Raw genomic sequence first — 25,678 nt, forward strand, 5'->3', positions numbered from 1 at the left:
TTTATCCCCAGCCCCTCCCTACTGACTTGTCCCTGCCTTTATTTTCTCAGCTGCAGTGGGGACCAGCCCTGGGTCAGGTACCGGGTACACTGGAAAGCGTGGTTGGGCCCACCCCTGTCCCTTCAAGCGGCTTCTCGGGAGGCACTGGATCTGGGGACAGAGTTACAAGGAAGGGCCAGGACCTGTTCCCCTGAGCTGGTAGGTGCGGCTCTGCAGGGGCTCCATCCCAGCGCAGGTACGAGGGGCAGATGCCTAGTTCCCGTGGGGAGGATCCGCACTGAAGGCAGACGTGGTCGGTTGTGAAGCAGGTAAGTTCTTCTGCCTTCTGCTCAGATGGCACTGAGAGATGCGGGGAAAGCTGCCCCTTCACACTGGGGTGTCTGTGAGGCCTAGTAAAGCCACCTCCCTTCTTTCTCCTGCCAGCCCCTGAGCCCAGAATCGCAGAGCAGGGCCTGCCTCAGGCCCCGTTCCAGCTAGGTTTTAGTGGAGAAGTCTGGTTTCTAAAGTTCAGGAATGAGTCTTTGGGGCATTGTTTAGGCTCAGACTTCAGATTAAAAAAAAACTACACACTCTATTAATCCTGGGCATAATTTATTTTTTTTTTTTTGCATAGGCATAAATTAGAATCTGGAGATAAAAAATTCAGAACCAATAGTGCAGCATTTGTGACAGGAGAGCGCAAAATGAAACCTGGTTGTCTGGGGGGGGCGGGAGGGGGGGCGGGGGCTGAGCTGGGGCCAGTGCCAAAGGCCCACAGGTGGCCTTAGGCCTCACCTTCCTTCTAGCTCCATCCCCTTGGAGCCCATTTGGGGCTCAGCCCTGTTCTTACGGCACCTGCCTGCACCGCAGCCCCCCTTGGCAGCCAGGTTACAAGGAACTGAAATCACCCGGTGCCCCACAGAACGGGGCTAGGAATCAAGCCCAAAGCTTTTCAGTTAAAAAACAGACCTTGAAAAATATATACATAATACAGCAGAGTCTGCTGGGTCTCAAAGCCCTCTCTTCCCCCAGCCCACACCCCTGACAGCACCCCACCCCCCCTAGAAAACGAGCCAGAAAGGAAACGATCTGAGCAAGAGCTGAGAGTCTCAAGGGAGTAGCTGAGCCCCTTACAGTCAGGTGGTGGTGGGACAAGGCCCACAGTGCAGACAGGCCTCTTCCCACCATGACACCCTGAATGTCACCATCATTCTCATTGGACCATCCCGAGAATCTGGGGAGTATGCTGCTCCCCACCCTTTGAAGCTTACCCCAGCTGCTTATGGCCTCAAAAGGCAGGTCTGGGCTCCCTACACCTTGGGGGAATGTGGCAAGCTTGCTCTGGGGCACAGGCATGCCCTAGCAGGAATGGGGAGCAGAGTGGGCCTCGGTCCCAACATCAGGGGAGAGAGAAAGCACTAACCCCAGCAGAGGGGGAATCCTACCGGCTGCCCCTGTGACCCCTCAGAGCCAGAGAGGCAGCCTCCCTTAGAGGCTCATAGGAGCCCGACCCTCAAGGGTATGAGAAGCCCCGTGGCCCACTCTGACCCAGAACACATACAGTGTATAGAGAGGCCTTTGGGGGACGTTAGGGGGTCAAGCTCCGTAGGTTGATGGCACTAGATTTCTGGAAGAGCCCGGCTGCCCTGTACAAGCAGCTTCCTGCCTGGGGCTCAGCCCCAGCCTGCACTGTGAGCACCTTCCTCCTAGAGGACGTCACTTCTCTGCCTGGTGATAGGGGCAGCTCACCTGCCCCAGGCCCTTGCTTGTCCCACCCATGGCTTTGGCACCTGCTTCATTCACACGCCTACCAACCGCAGCTCCTTGGGTGCCAGCCCCCCATCCTGGGTAAGGGGCAGACAGGTTTCACCCACCTTTGCTGGGACGACATATGTCCACTCACTGCCTCTCCCCCTGCCTCATGATCCCCCATGATATGCTACATATATACACCCTCCCAAGAGGGGGAAGTAGACACCCAGTGCCTGGCACAAGGAGGTCACAAAAAGGGACGCCGGAACTTGCTGTCTACCTCGAGCTGCCCCGCACTAGGAAAGCCCTGCATATTCTTTCTTGTCTCCATCGGGCCAGAGGTTCTTGCTCCTGGAAGTCAGTGCGCTGGTCAAGCATGTGGGGAAGGGGCAGGGGTGCTGCTCTCCCACTCCCAGAGAAGGGGGCACGTGCTGGGAGGGGCTGGCCTCCCAGCTGGCTGGCAGCAGCACAGAGAAGGCCTAGTGGGTGGGTTCCCCATGCACCCGGAAGCGGTAGATGCAGGTGTACTCGGGGTGGCCCCAGTTAGTCAAGATCCGAAGCTCCACCACCTGGTATGTGGCCATTTTAGTGTCCTGGGTAGAGAAAGAAGGTGTTAAGAGTGTCCCAAGCCCTCAGACCTCGCTGACAGGAGGGCAGAGAGGGGGACAGCCACCCCAGGGTCAGATGCCCCCCTCCCCCACCCCTCCCATAGGCCTCCACAGCGAACTGGACTGCAAAGCTCCTGTCTTCAGATCATGGAGCAGAGTTTCCAGCTTGTGGGCCGAGGAGTCCCAGGGGCTTCAGAGGTCCTCTAGGGGCCATGACCCACAGCCACATAAAAATGGCCTTGTAGCTGAGGACCAGCCAGATTCATTCCAGACAGATGCACAGGAGCTCTTTATCATGGTCAAGGGACACAATCACTGTCACGGAGGATCTGATATGTGTTGACGGTGGAAAAGAATCCTTTTACTCTGAATTAGGCAGAGTTTTCTTCCTCAAGTTCTTAGCAGGCCTCTGTCCTCTTTGCTCCAAAAGCCACGATTTTTGAGCTTTCGGAGCAAATGGCCCCCAGTTCGACGCCAACAGACACAGCGCTTTCCCGTTCCCTTCCCGTCCTCTGGCCTTCCGCACAGCCGCTTTTCCTCTACTGTCTCCTAAAGGCTCGGTCAGCACACAGCCCCCGGATGTCCCAGGCACTCCCATGGCTCAGTCTTTGGTCCCCTGGTGGCTGCACGGGACTGGCCCACAGGTGCCTCAGACTTGGTGGCCAGACCCACTCCTGCAGTAGCCTGCCTCTTGGCACCTGGGACAGTCCTCCCCTCCCCCTTCTCCACTTCTGTCCAGCCTGACACTTGCGACTGTTTATCTACCTCCTCTCCATCCTCACTCCCGACACTCTCCGCAGCCACTTCCTGACCGGTCTCGTCCCCTGGATGCACCGTTCACACGGTCACGTGATCTGACTACAGCGCACAGTCTTGTCACTTCTCTGCCTAAAACGTGGCAGTGCCCACCCCAGCCCCGAGGGCCAGAACTCTTTGGCCTGGTAGCCAGGCCTGCCCCTCTCCGGCCTCCCTTCCCACCACTGTCCCTTTGCCACCTCACCCAATTCTTCACCCCTAGTGTAGCTCTCAAGCTCCCGGCACAGCATTCATCTGGGCCGTCAGAACATTGATTTCTTGGGGCTGCCGGGATCTGGGAGCCTATCTCCTGGGGTGGAGACTGGCAATCTGCATTTCTAACAAGGCCCTGGGAGACTGATGCCCGTTCAGATCGAGGCCAGAAGTCTCCCTCAGAGCCCTAGCCGTGCGGCACTGCCTGAGGCCTAGGAGGAGCACCCTCTGACAACTGCCCCCGGCTCCCCGTCCGGGATGGGCCCCTCCGTGTGGATGTCTATGTGGTGCCTCTCCTGTGCCACTTGGACAGCTGTCCCTGTTCCCTGCCTCGAACTGTGGGGAGGCAGGGGCTGTGCCTATTCTTGACCTGAGCCCGCGGTGCCTGACACGGAGTAAGTGCTTGGAAACCATCTGCCGAACGGGTAGGAAGCTAAATATACCATTCCGCTGGCACGGCGGAGTCCCATACCTGAAAGTAAAAGGTCTGAATGGGCTCCCCATCCTGGTCGTAGGTGAACTGGCCAAGAAGTGTCCCCTCTTGCTGCGCATCTTCATCAAATCCCTGAAAAGAGAACAAAGGATGGAGGGAAGATCTTGCTCTTAGACGAGTGCCCCAGTCACCCGGGGAAGAATGCTCTCCCTTCCTGTTCCCACACTGGGTCCCCCGCCCCCGAGCAGATCAGCGCCAGCCTTGGTGGGACTCCAGGGGCCTGAGCACTGGACGTGGGTTCTTCCAGCGCAGCCTAAGCTACCATTTCCCAGGCTGGGGCTGTCCCTTCCAGGTCTGCCCCCTTCCTCCCAAATAATGGTCCTGGCTCTATCCTTGGTAAAGACTCACAGGGTCCCGTAGCCCCTCTGACCCCCCAAAGGTAGAATACTCACAAAGATGGCAAAGTCCTTGGGGGCACTGGAGATGGTGCTGTTGGGGGACAAGGACTTGGGGACGTGCTCTAAGGTGACAGCAGTGGGGCGGATGCGGGCAGAAAGGCGAACCACAGCAAAGCCCTGGGGCCCCTGGAAGGCCCAGCAGTTGCCCGGGTGCACATCTGGCTGGGGGGACGAGGAGGAAAGGAAGTCCCATCGGCACGGGGCGGGTGACAAAGACGGCCCACCCTGAGCACGGCTTTTGCTGGCTCAGGACGGGAGTCACCCAGCTATGCAGGCGACCTGCTCGGGGCCCCTGCTGCTGCCCTCACGGGTACCTACCTGGAGAATGACTCGGGGCGACTGGGAATGGTACCACAGGGGGATGCCGAAGAGACTGAGGAGGGCCGTCTTGGTCTCATAGGTCTCAGAACACCGGGTGCTGATAACACTAGCCCCTGAGACAGGAAAGACAGGCAGCGTGGGCACCTAAAGCTGGACCCCAGCAGGGGAGGGAGGGAGACGCCGACACCTGTGCTGCTCACCGGCCCAGGGAACTCGAGAGGGGACCCCTACTGCCATGTCCTCTCTCAAGGCGGGAGGGCAGATGCCCCAGGCCGTCTTCAACCTCACCCCAACTACAGCTGTGAGCGAGCATCAGTTTCCCTGGCCAAGGATGGTATTCCGTTCATCCGGACTTCTCCAAGTTTCTTCGCCTGCCTTTGCTGTGATTCCTGCCCATCTCGAGCCCTGCCCGCCTAGCACCACGGCTGCCCGGCAGAAGCCGAGGGGGGCGGCCAGCACGGGACCAGGCTCTGCAAAGTGGGGGGAGCGCACACACACACCTCCTGATTCCAGGGCGTAGTCCACCATCCCGATGCGGTCCTCACTGTAGCGCTTCAGGGCCTGGTTTACAATGCGCTGCACCTGCTAGAACAGGCATCCGAGGCAGCTGCCATGAGCAGCAGACCCGGCCACCCTTGGGCCCCCACTGCTGGGGGCGAGGGACCCCCGGACTGGCCCCCTCCTGTGCTGCACCACACACTGGTGTCCAGCCACACGTGCCACTTAACCTAGATGCGCCCCCCTCGCCCCCACCAGCCCCAAAGCAAGCACCGGAGCCTCCTGCACGTGGTCTTGGGACGTACCGGGAAGCTGGCAGTGCGCGACTGCGCGGGTCTAGGACTCCCAGGGAGGAGGGCGCTGGACGAGGGGGTGAGGGTGGGGGTTGTCCCCGGGGCCCCACGGTCCTCACCTCCTCTGTCACCCCGATCACGCCTTCCCTCTGCAGCGTCAGCCCCAGGCTGGCGGCGGCCTCCCTCGCCGACTCGCCCCGCATCTCGGCCACGTGGGCGAGGATCCTGCCCTCCAGCTCCCGCAGCTGAACTTGCATGTCTTCCTGCTGAAGGAGCCCGTTGCGGGTCCCCCCGCCGCGCAGAAGGAACTGACTGATCCAGGCAGGGAACCGGGACTCCACCTGGCGGCAGAAGGAAGGTCTCTGAGAGGCTCACAGGGACAGTGCCGCTGTGGCGGCTCCTGGCTGGAGTGGAGGGGGCGGAAAGAGAACACAAGCCGGGAAGGGAAGGGCCAAGCACACCCCGCTAGTCCACCTGAAGGAAAGCGTTACGACCAACTCTCCGTGTTACTGATAACAAAACAGGAAGAACTGCCTACGAAAGCCAACATCTGGGCCAAGTCCAGACTCAGGGGACTAGCAGGCCACCAGGGCAAAAGGCTCTCTGCCGTACAGACTCGTAGGACAGACACTCTCAGAGGACACGGTGTTCGGCAGGGGACTTGGATGGTTCCAACTTACGTCATCCCTCACCGCCTGCAGCTGCTGGGGCAAGAGGCCCACTTGGTCTGCCACCGAGCTCTGCTTCAGGCTCAGGGCCGCCAGCTCCTGCCGCAAGCCTGCCAGCTGGCCCTCCAGTCGCCCCAGCTCCTTCATGGAGTTCTCTCGGAAGGACTCTTGGGTCATCCTACTCCCAAGGAGAGGAGAAAAGAGTAAGCCTTGGATCTCTGGTGAGGTGTGAGGCCACGCCGAGGAACACAAGGGGATCCCCTAGTTGGCTCCCGACAGAAGTGAGTGCCCAGCACCTGCACACGAATGCAAGGCCTCCACCTAGGGACCCTGGCTGTAGAACACAGCCCCAGTGCCTTCGAATTGGCTTGCCGATCCCAACGAGCGAATTCTTATCCTGTTCCCTTCCTAAGACCAGAGCCATAATTCACTCTGCCTCGGCCTCTCCATCCTCCACACGGGTGGATGTCTGGGGCACGGAAGGCAGCCTGCATGCGTGTGTACAGAAAAGGTAGCGGGTCTACAAGTGAACCCACAAATCCCAGTTCTCTTGTGGTGCCCCTCCCGCACCCAACCGTTCTTGCCCTTCAGATGTTCCTGAGCTAGTTTTCAGCCATCCCCTCTCCGTTCAGAACACAATCAGAACTCTGCTCCGGGGCTCTGCTCCCCAGGCCTGCCAGGGTGTGGGGTGGAGGGGTCGGGGGTAGAGCAGACCCAGGCCGGATGGCAGTGCCCATTACCTTTGCCACTCGGACTTCAGCTCCTGGAGTCGAGCCTCAGACTCCTGTAAGCAGGAAGAAGGCAGAAATACAACATATGCCAGGCTCAGAGCAGTCAGTCTCCCAGAGCAGGATCTATTCTGTCTGGAGTCTCTGTTCCAGCAGAGCCCTGCCCCAGGCTCTCCTGACTGCTCCAGCAAACATTAACCACCTCCTGGCCTAGGTCCTCATGAGAGGCTTGCCCCGTCCGCATGCTTAGGCATGCATACATTCCCTCATTCATTCAGCATCTTATACCCAGCACAACAGGCCTCTTGAAAGCAACCCTTCTTCAAACACACCCCCGGGCATCCCTGCAAAGCATTCCTGTGCACGTGGGTTCAGCCCCAGCAGAAGTCAGGAGATGACACCCCCGCCTCATCTAGTGTCTAAGCACCCTTTGGGAGAACCAAGCTGCCTCAGCCCAAGAGCAGATGTTGAACTATAGATCAGGGCGCCACTGGGGAGGCCCCAGGCGCCCCTGAGTCCACCAACCTGGGAGGCCTGGACGATTTTCTTGAAGAGGTCTTCCGAGTCTTGTTGATGTTCTGCTCTCAGGGTGACCAGCTCTTCCTGTCAGACATAGGGGTGCGTCTTGAGGATTTTACTGAGTTACTTGCAGAGGGAACTTACAACCAGTAAGTGGCAGAACTGGAGACGGAACCAGGCCCGTCCGCCCGCAAACTTCGGCTCCTGGCCTTTGTGCCACAAGTGCTTCTCAAACACGCAAGACCCCCTTGATCTCTGCTGCGCCCCTACTGTGCCAGGCACTCTGTGGTCTCCTGTTTCCACAGTCGGGGTTGGGAGTGCACGGGGAAACCGGAGGGTCTCCATTTTAGAGGAAGGAACGAAGGCTTAGAGAAGGTGAGTGACTGCCAAGTGACACGGCTGTCCCTCTCATGTCAGGGTGTGCAGGGCCTCGCCCCTCCACCCCACACACCCACGGTGTCACCCACACGCCACTCTGCTCACGCTCAGAGACCTGGATCCGAGCGGCGGTGTCCCTACGGAAGTCCTCCTTCAGGGCAGCCTCGCGGCGGCTCACCAGCCCTTCTAGAAGCGCCAGGGTGTCCTCGTGGCTCAGGCCTACGTGGCCTCCCCCACCAGCGGCCCCTTGCCGCAGCTCCAGACGCTCCAGCCGCACAGCCTCCTTCTGCCAGTTGGAGGAAAATTCGGCAGCGAGAGCTTCTAGGCGCCGCTCCAGAGAGTGTACCCGGGATAAGATGCGCTGCTCAGCCTGCTAGGGGGTGGGAGGGAAAAGCCATAGAGGTGAGGGGCCTAGGACAACAGTGCTTCCTGGAGAGAAAGGGAAGGGAATCCCAGGAACACCCAAATGTGAACTCACACTGGCCCTGAGGACCATCCGTGCTCAGCGAGGTGAGTACCCCAGCAGGGCAAAGGGGTACCGCGAGTATGCGGACACGTGGTGACACAGTGCAGCACAAGGTCCTAAGGACGGGTGCGCAGGCCAGGCGGGAGGGGACACAGCGCCCTCTCCAAAGAGGGTCCAAATGGAGGAACAGGTCCAAGAAGAGGACCAGAGGAGCGGCAGGGGGCAGGGTGGCCTCCCGGGCCAGAGCCAGCCCCCTTCCCTCTCCTACATGTGTGCGTATGCAGGAAAGCGAGCGGCCGACAGGTTCAGCCGCCCACTTCGTTCAAGAGAACTATGGCTAGGGGCGCCTGGGTGGCTCAGTCAGTTGAACGTCTGACTTCGGCTCGGGTCATGATCTCGCAGCTGTGAGTTCGAGCCCCACGTGGGGCTCTGTGCTGACAGCTCGGAGCCCGGAGCCTGGAGCCTGCTTCGGATTCTGTGTCTCCCTCTCTCGGCCCCTCCCCTGCTCACACTCTCTCTCTCTCTCAAAACAAACATTAAATTAAAAAAAAAAAAAAAAAAAGCTATGGCTAAAAGACGAAACAATTTGAAGAGGCTCTCTTTCTTCTAACTGGATGGCCCACAGAGTAGGTAGAATAAGTCCTTTGGACTGGACGGTGGCACCTGATAGCATGCCACGAATTTTGAAAACCTTGTTGGCTTGAAAACAAAAATCTTTGCCAAGAGAAATTATAGTCTCTCAACTGTCAATTAAAGACCGGGGCCGCCTCCTGAGGGCAGAAGTTGCCTCTGATTTTTAAATGTTGTAACATAGGCAGTACATCTGCAGGACTGAAAGAGCAAAGAGTGACAAGTCCTCTCCTAACCTGTGTCCCATCCACCTGGGGCCCTCAGCCACCACCGGCTCCCACACCAGGCAACTATTTTTATTAGTGTCTTTATGCAAACGTAAGCAAGTACAACAAAGGTGTGTTCGTTCTTTACCTCCTCCTTCTCACAGAAAAGGGAGTCCTGAAATTGAACTGCACTTAACATCCTTACTAACGATTCCAAAAGGGAAAGTTATAATGCCAGAATAGGTCATGATGTGATAACACGGCAGTCGGGAAGGTAATATTCGCCAAAATAAATGGTTAAAAATGTGCTCCCCAGTTAAATTCGGCAAGATACAAGCAAAATTCAGATGTCATCAGGGGAAAAAGAATGAAAAACTTTTCACTGGTGACTTCGTGACAGGTATGCACACATTCTGGTTATGTGTGCCCTGTCACCTCCCACGCCACACTGCAGGCTCCTTGAGGACACAGCCTGGGCAGCCTCGGGCAGAGTGCAGACAAGGCTCTTGTCCTCCCGTCCTCCCTGTACTTGTACCCTCTGCAGTGTGGCCTCGCATGTGCTATATCAAGAGGTGGTGTCTACCCCGCCCCCTTTTTTAATGTTTTTATTTATTTTTGAGAGACACAGCATGAGTGAGGGAGGGGCAGAGAGAGAAGGAGACACAGAATCCGAAGCAGGCTCCAGGATCCGAGCTGTCAGCACAGATCCCAACGCGGGTCTCGAACTCAAGAACCGTGAGATCGTGACCTGAGCCAAAGTCGGACGCTCAACTGACTGAGCCACCCAGGCGCCCCTATTCCCCGCTTCTTTGAGTCTAGACTGGCTTTGAGATTTACTTCGGCCTGGAATGTGGAGGAAGGGACAGTGTGCTAGTTTTGAATTGAGGCCTGATTTTGCTCTTGTGGCACCACGGTCGTCTGCTAAGAGAACGAGGCGGGGCTCGCCTGCTGGACGAGAAAAGCACGTGTGGCACCCAGCCTGCCCCTGCTGACCCAGCAGCCCGTCCCTGCTTAGACCAGAAGAGCCACCCAGGGCACCCACGGGCTCGTGAGCCAGTCGAATGCTTGCAGCTTTAAGGCACTGATTTTAGGGGTGATCTGTTTGTGGTAATCGGTAACTGACCAGCCCATCGCCTTACTCTTAGAAGATGCTGAGGAAATATTTATGAAACTATAGAGAAGGAACAAAGTAGCTGAAACGATTTGTCTGATTCCCTTTCCTTCCATTTTTGTTTTGTTTTGTTTTTGTGTGTGCTTAAGATGGCAACTGATTTGGGACAATTTGGAGTCCTATTTAAGCACAAACCACTCTCCCAGTGCCTGTACCCCAAACAGCAGAGACAGGGGACAAGGCAGTCTACCAGCTAGGACACCGCCTACGGAAGCTATAAGGGCAGAGAAATCAACTGCAAATAGAGGCAAGGTGAGGACCCGTGACCCTAAGCTACTCACCTGGAAGTCTCTGGACTCCCACACGTCATGCTGCCTGCTGCCGCCCTTCGCCGCCCACCAGGAAACCATCGCAGGGTGGAAGGTCTGCAGCCCATAGGGGTAGAAATACCAGGCACCTGTACACAGAAGAGAGGGGGTTATCCAGGCCTGTGGCCATAAGCCAGAAGGCACACGCTGCTGAAGACGGGGGCCTAATCAACATGGGTTATTAGCAGCCTGTCCCATTCTGCGAGCTGGGCTGCTGCTGGAAGGCGGTACGAGGGATGGAGGTTCCCATCATTCTCTGAGGCAGCAACTTCCACCTGACGGTCCCAGAGTATGTGCTTTCTCTCACTCCTCAGGAATCCCCATCTTTCTGTAAATGGCAAAACTCAGAGAACATAGCTCTAATAAAGCTAGGGATGATCCAGAGGTACAACCAGAGGACCTGATGGTGGCTCTCAGCCAAGACTGTCCGGCAAGATCACCCAGGAAGCTCTTTGGGTGCCTGAGTGGCTCAGTCACTTAAGCGTCTGACTTCAGCTCAGGTCACGATCTCGTGGTTCATAGGTTTGAGCCCCGCATCAGGCTCTGTGCTGACAGCTGGGAGCCTGGAGCCTGCTTCAGATTCTGTGTCTCCCTCTCTCTCTGCCCTCCCCCTCTCGTGCTCTGTCTAGGGTCTCACTCTCTCGCTCTCAAAAATAAACATAAAAAAAAGAGAAGATCACCAGGAAGCTTAAAAATACCCAATATCTGGCCCCACTCTCTAGAAAATGAATTCACTGGTCTGGAGTATCCCTCTATAGGTGAGTCTTAAAAGCTCCCCAGGTAACTCTAATGAGCTGCCATGGTTGAGAATCCCTGAAACAGGAGACACCTGCTAAGAGAAGGTGCTTTTGACCCAAGACAACACAAGGCTGCAGCCACAAAGACGCCCGCATCTTGCTTCAGGGGCCATCTGCTTGTGATGTGTTTACTCCTGAGCTTATGCGTGTGGGGTGGGGCATGAGGGCACCTGGCGAGCCGTATCAGCCAGTGGGTCTCCATCCCAGGGAGACCACACTTGCCACTCAATCATTGGCCGTGAGCAGGTACAACCGGAAGCACACGCCCACCAGGCTTTCCATCAGACCCTCTGGACACACCTCACTTAATGCACTCCCTGAGCAGCCCACTCCGCCGGCCCTTCAGGCCCTCCACACACATCGGCCCCATCAACCCTAGGAGGCCACGGTGAAGCTCAAGTTAACAGAGGAACTCCTGAACAAAGCACTATATGATCGTAAAGGGTCATTATTACTTCAAGGGCGATGCCCAGTTTCCACTGGACGTGAACAAGCTGTTCTTGTAACAGCAAACAAAAAGGAAGTCAACACTTGGAAAAATTTTCTACCTGGCTGTTAAATAAAATAAATACTAGTTGAGTAGATGCTAAACCTATAAAACCAGCTCTAAAAAAAGGTAAAGCGTGGTCTTTATAAGTTAACTATAAATTGGTACAATAATTAAAACGGAGCCTGGGGGCCATGGAGGCAACTCACTGGAATCGTGAGACCGCAACACTGTCAGATTAGAAGCTGAACACGATATATATAAATAATGATTACAACTATGTAGAACACGTCAAAGTCCTAAGATAGAGAATGGAACACCACCAAGCATCTTGTGAGGCTCTGTGCTGACAGTGCAGAGACTACTTGGGATTCTCTTCCCCTACCCCCTCCTCTCTGCCCCTCCCCAACTCATGCTTTCTATCTCAAATAAACAAAAAAAAAATGTTTAATGAAATATCTTAGTATAAAAAGGCAGACTTCTCTTTACAACTTTATTGTTTCGATCTTAAAGATTGAACTTGATGTCGTAACAAGAATTCACTCACTCAGACTACACCCTGATTTGGAATGCCGGGAAAATGACTACTAACAGCAAGATCCCTGGCAAGATCCCTGCTTTTTACCCCAATACTCCTGTACTAGGGCACGTTCTGACTCAGATGGCCCCAAGGATGCTCTATTGACATGCCAGGCAGTCAAGTGCGGCCACCCAAACAGAACACAAGATCAGCGGATTGGGGCATATCCCTTCTCACCCACTGGACACCCTGCAAATGCCACACAGGTCCAAGAGGAGCCAGGAGGGCCAGACAGGAGTGGCCGAGAGCTTGGGACCGAGCTGCCCAGGCTCAGTCTGGCTCCACTCATCCTGCCTCTTCCGTTGCCTGTAGGCGATCACCATCCCTTCTGGTTTTTGCGTGTCCGCTCAGCGCCAGCCGCCCCCACCCACACTGCCCCGCCCCTCTGGCTCACCAGCTCCATTTCGGCCTGGCATGCTCGTCCTACCCCTGCCCTGCAACACCGGGCAAGCTTACCATAGGTCAGGCCGGTCAGAAGCAGCAGCAGCAAGAGGAACCACAGGAATGTCTTCGCGGATGAGAAGCGCCTGGGCCACAGGAGGGGACAGCAGGGGAGGAAGAGGTGTCAAGAGAGCATCCAGGGCTCTATATCCCTGCTGGGAGTCTGCAGAGGCTTTCCCTGAGTGCCAAACTAGAGTTGGGAGGGGGATGCCCTGGAGCATCTCATCTTGCCAGGGTTGGACTGGAGACTTTTAGAGCTTTGCCTGCAAGTCTTGGAATAATGGGGACAATGCTGACTCTGAATTTTATTGATGTGATTAAAATAAAAACGGGGTCTTTGTAAAACCTGAAATTTTCATATGTACAAGTCCTCTAAGCAAGCAGTTCTAGAAAAAAATACAGAACTCCTTAAGCAGTATTTTCCTTTAAAAAATTTTTTTTAACATTTATTCATTTTTTTGAGAGACAGAGTATGAGCTGGGTAGGGGCAGAGAGAGAGGGAGACACAGAATCGGAAGCAGGCTCCAGGCTCTGAGCTGTAAGCACAGAGCCCGACGCGGGGCTCGAACTCACGGACCGTGAGATCATGACCTGAGCTGAAGCTGGACGCTTAATCGACTGAGCCGCCCAGGTGCCCCAACAATAGTTTCTTGTAGAAAAATATGGAACCTTCTTTTGGTGACACGGATCCACCCTTGGCCCTCTTCTCAGCATAATCCTCAGCCAATCATCCAGCCAGGATTACGTCCAGAGGACCTTGACCTCTTGGCTCAGTCTTTTTTCCCGGCTCTGCTGGGTCAGGGACTTAGAAAATCAACCCACAGCATCACGCAGCGCCTATCCCTGGCTTCTGAACACCCAGCAGAGAACACCGGGTTCTAGACTGCCCCAGGGCCAGGAGGAAAGCTGAACTTTCCTCGGAAACACCACTTGTTGGGCCAGAGCCTGAAACCTGACCAGCCAGAGTAAGACCAGGCTGTCAGACTCAGACGCGGCTGGATGGGGGCTGGCATCTAGCAGGAAGTAGCCAAATAACAGGAACCCATCATTTCAGAATTCTCCCTGAAAGGCTACTGGTTTGGAAGGCAACACCTGACTCGATCCCATTATCTGTCAGGCAGAGAGGGGCTCTGGATAGTCTACTCCTTGCTCACTGATTAAAACTACACGTAAACTCGAGAAAAAGAAACCTTCACAGAAAGGACGTATACAGGTTTAGAAGCCTTATCGGTCCCTTCTGTCCCAGGGCTTTCTGAGTCATTGTCAAGGTGGGAGTCTCGCTCACCTGGTTAAAACGAAGACATCGAGGAGGGAGGCAGCTGTTGTCAGGCGATACCAGGTGGTGCCAACCCACCAGTAGAGGAGTCCAAACAGCCGGCCTGGAAGAGGGACCGTCAAGGCCTGAGTGTCGCCCTCAGCCAGCGGCCTGCAGCTTGTGGTTTCAGAGCATTACTGTCTCTACCTGCAGCCCTCCCTGCCGCTACCCCCGATGCTGACCTGCCGGTGCACCTGTCCTCGAATCCCACCTGCCTACTCTGCCAACACTCTCCATCCTGCTCCACAGCTGTTCCTGCCTTTCCGAGTGGGAGCGTTAGAGTGTTGGCTCCTGGTTTCCAGTGGCTTATTCTAGGACGAGCTCTCCCTGCTCGTCCTATGGTCTCTCGGTGGGATGCCCAACCACAGGGAGAAGGGGAAGAAGGGGAAGAAGGGGAAGAAGGGGAAGAAGGGGAAGAAGGGGAAGAAGGGGAAGAAGGGACTGCTGTAGAGAATGGAAATAGCCGTGCACAGAGTAGCCAGCACCCACCTGGAGAAGTGACCACCATCCAGAAAAAAGAGGCTGCCCAAGAGGCTGCGTTCCTTAACCGTGAACCCGAACCACGGTGGTCAGTCTCCGAGTATCCTGCGGGGACAGAGAGGCCACGGCTCAGTCCGTCCTCCCTTTTAAGAGCCCAGAGACAGGGAGACTGCCTATTATTTATCTTCTCCTTTAGACTGTGAGCCGAGACCACGTATCATTCTCCTTCGCATCCCCAGAGCGTCACCCAGGCCTGGCACCTAGCGGGTCAGTAAAGGTCTGTCAAAGGAACGCAACGGGAGGTTTCTGACATTTTATTTCCCTTGAGCTTACTGTCTGCACCCCTCTCCTCACCAGCAATCCTTCGATCCGTCGTTCCGAGCTAGACCAAAGGGGTCAAGCAGCTCCTACGTGTGAAGCGCCCCGTTAAGGCAGACACAACGGAGTCGACCATAGGCTGCTCCGACTGACGGGGACAGGGCAGTCACAGTATGTCAGGGGCCGCCCCAGGCCTGGGTTCAGGGTGCCACGGTGGCATGACCAGGGGGTGCCCAGCTGGTCTGCGCAGGGGCCTGCCAGATACCACGCTCTCTCAGGCTGGCAGGGGGGCACCTTCCCCCGGCTTCCCGTCACCTCCCCCAACAGCCCCAGAACCTGCTGGAGCGTATCCCCGAGGCGTCACCCACCTGCATAGTCATCCTCTGAAGAGTAACCTGAGGAGGACCCCAGGAAGTCCTCGGAGCCCTTGTTCTCAGAGAGCCCGTTGAGTTTGCTGCTTTCGGTGCCGCCCGTGCCTCTCCTCCTCCTCACCCGCAGATCCTCACCTGAGGAGGGAAGAACTCGGGGTTCTCCTGGGGCAGGAGGCTATCCCGGAGGGCCTCGTGGAGACACCTTGAGGAGCGTTTCTGACGGACAGGTGGAGCTGCCTTGAGCTTCCTCCTGAGCTCCCCGGGTCCATGGGGGGGGGGGGGAGGGGGCTCCGGGCCTGGAGCAGCATCGTGGCCACCTCGTTGTCTGAAGTGGCCTGTGGCCCCTCTTCTGAGGGCTTCTGAGGACGGGGAGCCCTTCCTCTGGCCCGGCGGCGGGGATTAGGAAACCACTGGGGGGGGGAGGAGGGGGGAGAGTTTGGACCTTAAATTTCCAGAGGAAGCAAAGCCTCTGGGAGGCAGGTTTCAGACACTCACCCCAGTAGGGGTCGCTATGCAGCTGGTCGTCGAGGATGGAGCTCCTGGCAAGGGAGGCGGCCCGGGGGCTGCCAAAGTAGGACTCCCTGACCACCGACTCGCTGTAGTAGGACGTGTGCGTGTCGGAGGAGGGGCCCAGCTGCGGCGCTGGGGAGAGGCGCTTCATGTTGGCGGACTTCCTCTTCAAGGTCCTGTGGGAGGGGAGCCGGGAGGGGAGAGGAGGGGAGCAGGCAGGTGAGCCCAGCCGGGAACAGGAAGGGGAGCCGCTCCGCCGCCTCTGGTGAGTGGATCAGCCTTGTTGCCAGGCAACTGACAGCTCCCAGCTGCCGACTGCGCTAACCACAGGTGCAGTCGCTGCCCCCGTTATCTCCAGATCCCACCAGCAGTGAGCGATGAAGGCAGGATTCAAATCCAGGTCTCTAACTTCAAAGCCAAAGTTTTTTGTAAACCTCCCCCCCACCGCCGCCATGCTTGTAAGGGAGTAGCAATTTCAGCCACCCACTGAAAACCCAGACCAACTCGACCTGGCCTCCCAGGGCTAGCCAAAGCCTCGTGAGCGGTTATCTGGGCCTCAGATCTGCAAGCGGGGCAGGATGAGGCTGGCGCCTGCTGTAGCTCATTTGCCATGCTCCTCGGACCGGGACCTCTCCTGGGCTGCCTCTGCGGGCCCCGCTGAAGCCCTGCAGAAGGTACTCCTGGGTCTGGGGAGGATGGTCAGACGGGCACATCCGTCCAGAGCAGAGAGGGCTCCTGTGAACCCAGCCCGCACTGGCGGGGTTTCTGGCCTGGCTTATTCTCGAAGCTGCCTCTCCCCACTTCCTGTTCTCTGACCGAGAGGGCAGCAGCCTGGCTTACAATAGGGGGAGAAGAGACAGCAGGGCTGGGGCCTCGCATCCTCAAAGGTGCGAATGCTCCCCCTCGGCTGGATACGGGCACCTGATCTCTGCCCAGTCAGGTGGCGACAGGACAAGGCTGTGCAGCGACCTGCCCAAGCCCTCTGCTCAGCAGGTCAGCGCTATCCGTGGGTGGCCGGGGCGGGGCGGGGGGCGGGGGTGAGACGGCAGTCCCCTACCTGAGAGGGCTGTCTTTAAACAGGGTGCTCTGGCTCCCCATCACCGAACTCCCTCCACTGCTGCTGCCGCCATCATCATCGCCCTGGGAGTAGCGCGTGAGGCGCTGGCTTCGGCGAGACATGACGAGGTAGGATGGGGCCTCTCCCCCTGAAGAGAATCTTGGGACAGAAAGGAAGACCAGTGAGGCCTGGTGGGGGCAGGTGTTTCAGCTCCTCCCGGCGAACAGCCTACCCCCTGCGCATTCAACACAGACAGCCCCAGAGCTGGGGACAAGGGGGCGTGTACAGAGCATCTCCCGGCACCACCCACCCTGCCGCCAGGCGGCCCTGCCTCGGGCTCACTTAGTGCCCAGGTGGCCTCTCTCACGGTGCTTTCCCCACGCTCTTCTGGCTTTCGGTTTGACATGGAGCTGCCTGAGAGGCAGAACCGGACCTTCTGCAGCCTTTAGCAAGTAGCAGAGCAGGTGGAACGTGAGAGGCACGCAACAGACGCTAACTGAATGCCTTTGATCGTTACTGCCCACACAGAGTCTCTAGTCGGGCCATCCCACTACGCTGCCCTCCCCCTGGAGCTGGGTGCGCCCGCCTTCCAGCTGTTTCTCTTAGAGGGGACACACTTTCTTTTCCTTGTGGCTAGACTCGTTGACTCAGGGTCCCAATCCAACGCTGACCGGAGAAGACCTTTCTGGGGTGAGCCCCACCTACATCCTGAAGGTGTCCGCATGTCGTAGCCCCTCAGTGATCATTGTAGTGCAACATCAGGGCATCCTGTATGATAATTGTGATGACGGAATACTTTGTTAATGCCTCCTGGGTGCCCGGCTTCTCTCGCCCTCATTTCTGATCCTTATGAACACAGGAGGTACCATGACCGCCACTGTGCAAGGGAGGCACCTGGGACCCTGAGACGACCGGTGACCTTGCCCACAGTCCCCTAGCCTGTACATGACAGAGGCAGGGTTTGAGCTCAGATCGGACAGGTGGCACAGCCTGGCTCTTTCCCCCTCTACCATAATGTTTTCAAGTTGCTTTAGGAAACGTGTGTCCCCAACCAGAGTCTTTGATGGCCCTGAATATGCACAGAACGGATTGTCACACGACAAATATTTGTCAACAAACTAACAAAACAGGGAGGTGGAGCGGCCGTGTGGGATCACAGTCAATCCCTGCCGGAGCGAAGAAGTCACCACGTGCCGTGGGAAATCAAGGCTCTGGAACGGATACCGAGGACTCGAAGCCAAGGTGAAGAGTCGTGGCAAAAGGCGGTGTTTGACAACCCGGTGGGGGGGGGGTATTAATCAGCCTTTCAGATGTAGAAACCCAAATCCAAAATCTCAGATTTCCCGTGTGAGGAGTCTCAATGTGGTGCCTTTGCCTGCCCATGCTACAAAGTCTTTGTTACACTTAGGCCCCCACAAGAGTCCCTGGTACTTGTGACTTATTATCACTTCTCATATTCCTTATACTATTAGTTCCCTAGGTTGTGCAGTGGGTATAGGCTCTAGTGTTTCCCAACTCCAGCCTATGGAAACCAGAAGGTCTGGTTAGTCCAGCCGGACAATTCAGAAGTCCTCTTCTGAAAAACAAGCAGCCTCACGTCTCGGTCTGACTGGCGTCTGCCCAGGTAGGATGCCCACCTGGCATCCCCCCCCCCCCCCCGCGGTTTTTAGCCAGTGTTAGTAAAGGGACCAATCGGCAGTAGCCAAAGCAGGAAGCTGGCCTGGCTCCTTTTCTGTATTCCTCTCCTTATAAGGTAATGCCACCCCCACTACTGCCCTCCCCACCTAAAAGCTCCAGATGCTCATATAGACTCCTCTTCCTCAACCCCCACCTGCTGAAGTGGACGAAGCCTTCACCCGGGGCGGGGGGGGGGGGGGGCAGAAACAAAGCAACGTTTCTGCCAACTCAAGCTGCTGTTGGCAAGAATATAAATATTCAGACGGAGGGGTGAGGTGGGGAGGGGAGGGGGGGGCGTGGGGAGGTGGGGGGGCTGAAAGCATCAGCAGTCAGCACCCTCCTCCACCCCGCCCCCCCGAGGCTTCTTAGTCTTTGCTGTAGTCCTAGTATTAAAAAAAAATAGTTTGCAACTGAGTCCAGTTTCAGAAAATGAGAAAGGTCAGGGCCTGAATCTTCCAAAACAAAACAAGAAATGAATCTCTAGCAGCTCGAATCTTTTGCGGATCTGAATAGACCCCACCCTCACCAACACACACAGTTAAGAAACCCTCAAACAAAACATCCCTCCCCGCTTCTGTGCTGAACCACATCCCTTTTCTCAACTCCACCTTTCCCCACACCCCCCTCAGCAAACTTCTATGGCAGTGTCCACCTAATCTGCAAACTCAGATCTCCGGCGACTTCCACGGGACGTTTTCACACTACTTTCCCTCGTGGGACCTGTAAAACGCTCCAGGGGCTAACTCCCTTCTCCCTTCATTTTCCCCACGGACGGGCTGAACCTGCAGAGATTTTTTTTTTTTTTTTTTTTTTTTTTTAAAACTAACCACGCGCCTTCCCTGCGGCTCTGCACTAAGTCACACTCCCGCCTCCTATTTGTTTGGTTTCTTTTTTTAAGAACTGAACAAAATGGGCCTCCCTCCTATTCCCGGAGTCTGACAGGCAGAGGGCAGAGAACTGCCTGTCCCTGGAAACTGCCTGCCTGGCACGAAAACACAGGCACTGCCCTGGGCCGGTTTGAGGTAGCCCGGTTCTCGCTCCCCTCCTCTCGGGGAGGTTCCGCCCCGGGGAAGTCCCGCCTGGAGACATCCGCCCTCCGGGCTGACCAGTGGGCGTCCGGCCCCGGGGACGGGGGGCGGGCTGCGGAGATGAGTCAGGGCGGCTGGCCCCGGCACGGCGCTGGCCCTTCCCGACCGGCCCAGGGGCGTGAGCCAGGCGGGGCTGGAGCCTGGCCCGGCTTGGCCGGGAGAGGAAGAACCAGGCCTGGGCAGCTCGGCCCTGGCTGGGGCGGCCCGACGGTGACCCCGGAGTCCGGCCGGGGCCCGCGGGGAGGCGGGAAAGGCCGGCCTACCCCGCCTACCACCCTTGCCCCGCACGTCCGCCCGCCAGAGGCCTACCGCCGGCTGTTACCTGCTGCCGCGGCTGCTCCTTGCGGGGCCGGGGGCGTCCGAGGCCCGCTGCGCCGCCTGGGCGCGCCCCCTTCCCGCGTCCGAATCCTGCGAGTGGCGCTAGGCGCGGGGACCCGGGGCGCGCGGCGCGGGACGAGGCCGGCGGGCCGGAGGGCGCAGCAGACAATGAGACCCGCGCAGAACCGCGCTGCGCGAGTGGGGCCGGCCGGCGCGCGCGTGGCCGAGTGTGTATGTGTGCGTCTGCCAATCAACGCTGACAGGCCGCCGCCCATTGGCCGGGCCCCGCCCGCGTCACCGCCCACTGCCACCGCCCATTGGGCTGTTTGAACACAAAGGCCCCAGTTCGCTCCGCCCGCCGCGTGGGCCCCGGGGGCCCGGCGAGCCTTGCCTGGAGTCCGCGCGTGGGAGGCGCGGGGGGCGGTGCCGAGCCCCGGGAGCACGCAGCTGGAGCCCGCAAGTTGGGGCTCGGCCGGGCCTGACTGCGCACTTGACTCCAGGTCTGGTGGCTCAAAACACCTGATCCCGCTCCGAGCACCGCCTCGTGCGCCTCACCCCACCCGTGGACTTCCGGCCGTGGCGTCCCCGCGCTCCGCAAACGGACTCCACACGCGGGATGCCAGGGCTTTAAAGGCATCGGGTGGTTGGGGAGACACAGCCTCTCTGAGGACGGCTCCCCACTAACCCCCCACTTAGTGGGGAGCAGGAAAAGTAGAAGACCCTCGGCCTAAGGCCCACCTGGAAGGGTAGCTAGTAGTTAGTCCTCAGCGGACTAGCCAACGATTGTTGAAGGGATGCTAAACGCCTGGCGCATGCGTAATTGTCCTTTTAGCCAGGCATTTCCACACCCATTTTAGAGGTAAGGAAACAGGTTCATAGAGGTTTTAAGTGATTTGCTTCAAGTCACAGCCAGAAGGAGGCAAAAGTGAGATTGGGAGATTCTCCTCGCGTCCAAGTCGGCTTTTTCTGCTTAAGAGTTGATTTTGGGATTCCAGACAGGGCAAGGAGGCTCTGGCATTTCCCCGTCTGCCCCCAGGGCCCCCAAGTTTCACTGCAGAAAGGAGGGAGTTTGCTACATTTGGTACTGAGAAAGCAGGGCTGGTTACGTCTTCCTCTGCCTCGCTCAAATTTATGTGACTGATAGATAATGAATGAGCACAAATGTCACCTGACTCCTGCCACCGGCCAACTTTACCCAAGTAGCAAGTGCACAGCTTGGGAGTAGTCATTTCCTGTGCAAATGCTTCTAAGGGTAACAGTGCCGTTATTTCACGCTTAAAGCACCAAGAGGAAGAGACAAGAAATTACAAAATCACTGAGACAGGGCAGGAAGGCACTGGGGGTAGAGGCGTGAGGAAGAGTGAAACCCTTGTGCTAAGTTGACTCCAGACAAAAAAAAAAACGACCCCTCTCCCTGGGCCTCTACAGGCCCACCTGGGAAAAAAAGGGGCCTCACCTGCACTTAGAGCATCTTGAAGACAAGGGTTAGATGACAAACTGCCTGGCTCTCCAGGACCTCACGTGGGGCCTGAGTATCTGCTGACCGTGGAAGGAATAAAATGAGAATGCAAATCAGATGTAGGGCCAGCATGCAGGGGCCTCCCTTGACACCTTCTCACCAGGGCACTTAACTCCCCAATCCCGTGCTGGCCAATTCCAATGGAGGGCCTGTACCTCGCCACCACCATTGCAGAACCTGTTTCGCTCTCCCAGGATCCTGGCAGAAGGACCCTTTTCCCGAATGTGCCCTCTGCTGGTCTCAGGCGGGGGCCACGCCCACAGGCGGCGTTGCCTCTGTGGGCCTGCCGGGTGGCGAATAATGGCCCCAAGGATATTAGGTCCTAATCCCTGGAAACTGTGAAGGTGACTGAAGACAACATTAAATGAAGGGTTTTGAGATAGGGAGATTATCTTGCATTATTAAGGTGGCCCTAAATGGAATCCCAAGGGTTCTTTAAGAGGGAGGCAGAGAAGAGGAGAGGGCAGAGATTGGAGTGGTGTGGCTATAAGACAAGGAATACTGGAGGCTGCCAGAAGCTGGAGGAGGCAAGGGACAGACTCTCCCCTAAAGCCCCCAAAGGGAGCATGGCCCTGCTGACACTTTGATTTCGGTCCGTTGATTTTGATTTTGGATTCCTGGTCTTCTGAACTGGGAGAGAATACATTTCTGTTGCTGATAAGTCACCGAATTTGGGCTGACTTGTTACAGCAGCCACAGAAAAGTAACAAGGGCCCCGGAGAAATTCTCGCCTTTGCTGTTGAGGTCTCCCGCGTTTGTGCCGTGCCCCTCCGTCCGTCCTGACTGTCGTCACTGATGCCACCCATCGGACTTGTGAGATCACACGCAGACCCGTCTCCCCACCTCTCGGCGCCTCGCCTGTCTGCCGTCCACTCATTCAGCAACCCTCTGCCCTTCTGGGCTCTTCCCTGTACGGCCGCCATTCAGTTGGCCAGTCTTCCCCCAGCTCGCTTCTGCCCTCGTTCTCGGCCCCGTTCTTGCTCCTCCCCTCTCTCCTCCTCATCTCAGACACAGTGGCAGGGCGGGCGGTGGACAGCTTTGCCCACTGGAACAAGGGGGCTGACAGTGTAGACGCTGCAGTGGGGCCACACGATGGCTTTCCTTGTCGCTAGACAGTTTTGCCTTGGTGGCTCCTTCCTTCATTTTATATGTATGTGTATACACACACACACACACACATATATAAAGTTATACGTATACATATATATTATATATGTATATATGTACATATATATAAAGTTTATTTCTTTATTTTGAGAGAGACAGAGACAGCGTGAGTAGGGGAGGGGCAGAGAGAGGGAGAGAGAGAGAGAGAGAGAGAGAGAATCCCAAGCAGGCTCCATGCTGTCAGCACAGAGCCCGATGCGGGGCTCAAACTCACAAAACCATGAGATCATGACCTGAGCCGAAACCGAGAGTCAGACGCCTGAGCCCCCCTGGGTGCCCCCATAAAAAAAAAAAAATATATATATATATATATATATATATATTTAAAGTTCTATATTATGATCACATTGGCCGAAAGAGTACTGCAATGTAGGCTTGATTCATGAATAAATATTTATTACTATTATATGTAATTTTCCTTCTGGCGTTAAAAGGATGAAAATGAAAACATTTCCGTGGGCCCTGGGTGCCACGCCTGTTCTGCCTGATGGGAAAGTTCGCCGTGCGCTGGGGATGTTCGAGGAACAGCTCAGCCCGGGGGGAGCCCGAACGGGCCCACCGGGGCGCTCCTGGGCCACAGAACACTCTCCGGCTCTCACCCAGACCAGCCAGAGGAAGTGAGGCGTCAGGGTAGGAGTGATAAAAAGTGAGGAGGATACAGGAGCCGCAGCCCTGGCTCCAGGCCAGGTGCCCCACTTGCTTGCTCTGTGACCCGGGGGCGGCCACTTGGCCTCTCGGAGCCATTTGCCTCGCTCATAAAATGTGAATAGTAGCGACCATCCTGTGTGTGACCTTGGATGAGTCAGCAAGGCCCCCTGGCCTCTGTTTCCTTGTGTGTGAGGTCGAGTGAGGAGAGAAACTGCTCAAACATCAAGGGCTTTTGCCACTGGAGATCTTTGGGAAGACGAGGGAGGAGGTCAGCCTCCTGGTCTGTCGTGGCTCGTAGTCAAGTCAGGGAGCTTCTCTGTGCTTCCAGAGACCCGGGCGCTCACATGGAGGTAGAATGACCTGTGTACCCCTCTGCCTGCCCCACGTGCCAGGGACGGGTCCATAGCGCTCAGTCGTGCACACAAGTGACACACAAGTGACAGTAAAGCCTCCAGCCACCTCACTGCTGCCCAGGCCACCTCTACTTCCTCTCTGCTGTCAGCACAGGTCAGCAGCCAAGGGTGTCCGCGTCTGTCACTTAACCATCACGAGCACAGCATCCTTGTTGGGGGTGCGGTGGGGGAGGACTTGACTTTAATGTCAGGCTTCCTGGCAGCAGGAACACGTTTGGCAGCTACGGGGGAGGAGGGGGTGGCCTCAGAGGATCTTGGGGCCCTCCCACCCCCCAGGGCTGTTTCTCTATCTCCTTGGGATCTGATGTGGGCTCCCCGTTCCACCCTGCCCCAGCTGGCGACAGGACTCCACATTTATGGGATCTTTCATCCCGAGAACTCAAAGAGCTCTGTCACTGGGTGGCAAGCACAGTTAAGCCTGTTTTATGGACGGGAAAGGCCAGTCCGAGGAAGGAAAGGTACTGGGGCCAGGTTACTAAGTGGGCCAGCCGGGCGCCAGGGACCTGGAACAGAAGGACACTCCCAGCCAGGCTCTTATGGGTGACTGCCTTAGTCGTCTCTGTCCCCCCACGCCTGTTACAGGGCCAGCCTCCTAACAACCGCTCAGTAAACCTGCTTCCGCTAACTGCCTGACTCCCCAGCCTTCAGACACCCCACACCCCAGTGTGGCAGCCGCAGACCCCTGAGTGCCCCGCTTGCACTCCCCAGAGCTGAGCCCTCCTTGGCCTCACCCGGGGCCCCTCCCGCTCGCACACCTTTGCCCAGGCCGCGCACTGGCCTAGAATGCCCTTTCCCCATTTCTCGGCCTGATGAATCTCTATGAAGCTTTCAAGGATGGGCTCAAATGTCACTTGTCCCATGGAGGCTTGCTTCCTTGCCTCCAAACTCCCCAGGCGGGAGGAAAGGCTCCCGTACCATGTTCCGGCATCCCTCATCCCCTTGTCCAGGCGCTTCTCACACTGTGTTCTGGAATGGGAACACCAGTCACCCACAGCGCCCAGGGATAGCGTGAGCTCTAGACAGGCCAGTGCCTGGCACTCGGTGGAAGCTTTGACGATCACTCCTTGCCCCCTGCAAGGCGTCTGGCCGAATGGCTTGCCCGGCCTCTGCGGTCAGGAGGCCAGTCAGAGGCGGCACTGGGGCCTCTGAGGGCACTGGCCCCTGGGCCACTGCTCATGGGCTCATGTAGAAGAACTTGCCTGATACCCCCGTGAGGTTGTCTCTCCTGCAAATGACTCCCAGCCCCTTGACATCCCCACCACCTGCTCCCCCTCCTGTGGGGACGTTGCTGGGCCCATCAATCAGCCCTTCTCAGCCTCAGTGTCCTCATCCGTACAATGGGGATGGTGTTGACGTGTCTACTTCATACAAGCTTAGCCCAGTGCTTGGCACAGAGTGAAGTGCTCGATCAACGTCGACTGCTTTCTAATTTACGAAGCATTTGTTCACCCGATGCCGACTACGTGCCTGCTTTGCCAGTGACCCAGAGCCGGTCCCGCTGGAGAGGGCTGCACCGGACGACAGGGGCAGCGGTCCTCACAGCATTGCTATTGTTGGTGTGGCCAGCAGGCCTCTCCCACGCAGGGACAGACCTCCGAGGGGCCCTCGGCCCTCAGCACCCAGCTGTCAGCGCAGCAGCTGGTACGGGGAGGAAGGTCCCATCATGAGTCACTCGGTGCAGTTCCCAGAGAGGGCGCAGGACTTGTGAGCCCTTGGGCGTGGCTGGGGGCGTTTCAATCTGGGGACCCCAGATCATTCAGTTCTCCTGTGCCCCGCCCCTGTTTCCTGGGGGTATGTACCTCCGCGGGCGTGGGCCAATCTGGCTGACTGGTTCTGGTGGCCCATAAGTGGGGCGGGGCAGGACAGCAGAGGCCACCTGTCGTCACCTGCTCGGCTCAGCCCTAACAGCCCGTGAACTTCTCTGCCAGCACGTCCAAGGGCACCGTGTCCAGCCGGGTCGGCAGCCACAAGCCCAGGGCCTCCCTGTGCTCAGACTCCCGCATGCCATCGCTTCCTGGTGGTCAGGGGCTGTGGGCTCAAGAAGTTTCCCTTCCTGTGACTCAGCCTT

At 57.2% G+C, this 25,678-nt stretch overlaps 1 protein-coding gene across 4 annotated transcripts; it reads right to left on the minus strand.

Moving 5' to 3' along the window:
* Nucleotides 1–574: 574 nt before the first annotated feature.
* Nucleotides 575–20,095, minus strand: SUN2 (Sad1 and UNC84 domain containing 2). 4 transcript variants are annotated; one of them, XM_042993285.1, is made up of 18 exons: nucleotides 19,868–20,095; nucleotides 16,781–16,939; nucleotides 15,709–15,899; nucleotides 15,211–15,348; nucleotides 14,534–14,629; nucleotides 14,015–14,108; nucleotides 12,745–12,815; nucleotides 10,398–10,513; nucleotides 7,759–8,013; nucleotides 7,272–7,349; nucleotides 6,759–6,802; nucleotides 6,031–6,196; nucleotides 5,470–5,691; nucleotides 5,060–5,141; nucleotides 4,557–4,672; nucleotides 4,233–4,400; nucleotides 3,820–3,912; nucleotides 575–2,324 (listed from the first exon to the last, which is right to left on the minus strand). In XM_042993285.1, exons 2-18 carry the CDS (start codon nucleotides 16,900–16,902, stop codon nucleotides 2,211–2,213), a joined length of 2,166 nt encoding a protein of 721 aa, XP_042849219.1. In that variant the 5' UTR covers nucleotides 16,903–16,939; nucleotides 19,868–20,095; the 3' UTR covers nucleotides 575–2,210. The 4 variants fall into 4 exon arrangements, with proteins under 4 accessions (XP_042849219.1, XP_042849217.1, XP_042849218.1 ...); XM_042993283.1 differs by having other exon boundaries at nucleotides 5,060–5,144; XM_042993284.1 differs by having other exon boundaries at nucleotides 7,759–8,016.
* Nucleotides 20,096–25,678: the final 5,583 nt, after the last annotated feature.

The sequence above is a fragment of the Panthera tigris genome, chromosome B4, assembly GCF_018350195.1.
Source record: "Panthera tigris isolate Pti1 chromosome B4, P.tigris_Pti1_mat1.1, whole genome shotgun sequence".
NCBI classification, from domain to species: Eukaryota; Metazoa; Chordata; class Mammalia; order Carnivora; family Felidae; genus Panthera; species Panthera tigris.